Consider the following 2,935-nt stretch of genomic DNA (forward strand, 5'->3'; position numbering starts at 1 on the left):
ATGCTTTTTCAATTTTGCGGAGAGCGATTCTACTGATTTTAACTATTTCTAATGGATAGGTGCACTTTTAACCTTTCGTTTGTTATATTTTTCACATTTTTTTAATTTTTAAAAATTCTTTTCTTCTTTGTTTCACTATCTACTGTTTTTGTTTATTTAGTTACCACATAATATTGGTCAAGCAAAATGAAATTCATGTTTAAAGAGCGGTCCAAAGTGTCTTCCACCTTTTTTTTTTTTTTTTTTTTGCTTAACTTGAAGCACAAAACTTTTATATATGTTTTTAATTTTTATTTATTGTCAAAAATGTTCCAAAGATGATACCTGCTTATTAAAAGATCAAAAAAACTGTCTTTTCGATCTTATTTGGCAGTTTTGACACATTTTTGGAAAATTTGTTTTTTTGAAAATCTTGACTTCATTTTGAAAAGTTAAAAAAGTTGTATGGCGGTCGAAAAACGCGAGACATGTAAATAGCTAATCTCAATGACAACACTCCACAATACATTAATTAATTAATTTCAGACCGGAAAAATGCGGAAAAATTAACTTTACCTCTATTTGAAAAACAAAGATATTTTTTTTTGCACTTCCTAGCCTTCTTACAGAATTTATTTTTTTTTAAATAGTTGCAATGGTAATTAATAAATAAAAATTATAATACTTTACCTCCAAATGTAGATTAACAATTTAAAAAAACAACTACAACAAAAAAACTACCAAAGCGTTTTTAATCGTCAACCAAACTCAAGCGAAAAATAGAATACTTTATATTATCTCCATCCAACTGTTGGCAAGAACCAACTTTCAAGCTTAGCTTAAGCTAATCCGAGATGAAAACCAAAAAACCAAACATGAATTACAGTTACCCATTGTATTGAGAAGCTCAACTCATGATTTAAAATCATGTGGCTAAACTTTTTTTTTTCTATTTTGTCCAGTCAAATTGGCGAATTACCACACTGTGCTACGTTTTCATTCTTCTATTCGTATCAAAAATTTGCCAATATTCACGAAAAAACATTCACAAAATCCGATCGTGGATTTGTATGAAATTTTCCATTACGAACGAATTCTGTGATTATTCTTTGGGGAATCGTAGAAAATTTCCGATGCGAATGGAATCCGTGATAAGCCTGATTGCCTTCTAATTGTTTAATATTAAATTCCATCAATAAAGAATAACAAAATTAACATATATTTTATTTTTTTTTTCCAAATAATATGGTTAGCATAAAGGTTTGAAGAAAGTGAATGAAATCCTTTCTTTTCCTGATTATAAGACTTGATTTTCAAGAAAGAAAGAGGAAGGTAACTTTTGTATTTTATTTTTATATATTTTTTAGTTTTATACAGGTACATTCTATTTAAAAATGTCTTGGAAAAGAACTAGATGTGTTATAACACATTGCAATTCGAAAACAAGCGAAGAGAGAAAATTGTTCCGCTTTCCAAAAAAGGACACGAACAAATATAATGAGTGGTTGACGGTGCTCGAAAAAGAGTGTCAACAAAGAGTTCAGAATCTAAAAAAGCCATATATTTGCAGTCTTCATTTTGAATCAACTTCTATAGGCAAACAAAAGCTACGTCAAAAATGTAAGCCAACACTTTTCTTAAAAGAAAATGATTTGAGGGAAAGAGAGTGTAGTGAATCAAGCGATAGAAATGAATTTTATTTTAATCCAGAAAATGCAAAAATCAACTATTTGACCCCAAGAAATACAACAAATTTAGCAGTTGTTGAAGCAGAGACAGAAAATCTAAACGAAATTCAAATTTTAACAAATTCTTATGTAAACGACAGAAATTCCGATGAGATACCCGTTATGTGTTCAAGCTGCGAAAAAAATTCCAAAAAACAATCTTATTACATTAAGAAAATGAATTGCCTCAAAAAAGAAAATAAAATATTGAAGACGAAAGTCCAAAAATATAAAAAATTGAACGCTAGAATTTCGCGAAAAGTATATCGGTTAAAAGAAGACAAAAAAACCTTGCAAGCAGCTCAAAAACAAAGTATTTGCAAAAAAATTGATGCAGATAAAGAATTGAATCAAAATACAAAAACATTTGCGAAACTAATCTTATCTCAAGGAAAAAAACCATATAAAGAAGATGAAAAATGTATATGTCAATGTATATTTTTCCGATCCGCTTCGGGGTATAACTTTTTAAGAGATCATCTAAAATTACATCTACCACATGCTTCTTCATTGCATAGATGGATTCAGATCAAAAGCTTATCTCCTGGTATGAATTCAAGTGTTCTTCAAGAAATTAGGAACGTGACAAAGGACCTGGCACCGAAAGACAGAGAAGTTGTATTAATTTTCGATGAAATGAGTATTCAATCTAATCTTACCTACAATAAGTATAAAGACATAGTAGAGGGCTTTGTTGATTACGGCAGGGGTATCCGAAAAAGCGAATGCCCTAAGTCTGTTTGCGTTTTCATGATTCGGAGCGTTTGCGGAAAATTCAAACAAGTCCTCTACCACGTCGCTTGTCCATCAAATATTCCTACAGAAGAACTTGAAAAAGAAGTAAAAAACTGCTTGGAGATATGCAATCATCTGAATCTCAATGTAAGAGCAATATGTTGTGATCAAGGTCCTACGAACCGAAAATTATACAAGCAACTGAGTATTAATTTAGAAAACTTTCAATTTAACTATAAAGGAAAAAAAAATATGCGCAACGTATGATATGCCACACCTAATAAAAAGTGTAAGAAATAACTTATTAAAGTATGACTTAGTGACATCAGATGGATCAATAAGCTGGAAAATTATTGAATTTGTATACAATGCTGAAAAAAACAACACAACAAAAATGTGTCCTAAATTAACTTCTTCCCACATTGATCCAACAGATTTCCAAAAAATGAATGTTGCCATGGCTGCACAGACACTAAGTCGATCAGTTGCTTGTG

At 30.3% G+C, this 2,935-nt stretch overlaps 1 protein-coding gene across 1 annotated transcript; it reads left to right on the plus strand.

Moving 5' to 3' along the window:
* The first annotated feature begins 260 nt into the window (after window positions 1-260).
* LOC129906747 (uncharacterized) lies at window positions 261-2,724 on the plus strand. The gene has a single exon (XM_055982643.1). The coding sequence runs from the start codon at window positions 1,374-1,376 to the stop codon at window positions 2,706-2,708; it is 1,335 nt and encodes a 444-aa protein (XP_055838618.1). The 5' UTR covers window positions 261-1,373; the 3' UTR covers window positions 2,709-2,724.
* Window positions 2,725-2,935: the final 211 nt, after the last annotated feature.

This window comes from Episyrphus balteatus, chromosome 1, assembly GCF_945859705.1.
Source record: "Episyrphus balteatus chromosome 1, idEpiBalt1.1, whole genome shotgun sequence".
NCBI classification, from domain to species: Eukaryota; Metazoa; Arthropoda; class Insecta; order Diptera; family Syrphidae; genus Episyrphus; species Episyrphus balteatus.

Excerpts from the sequence above, each read along its gene's own strand:
- LOC129906747 (XM_055982643.1), top strand. The coding sequence starts at position 1,374 with ATGTCTTGGAAAAGAACTAGATGTGTTATAACACATTGCAATTCGAAA.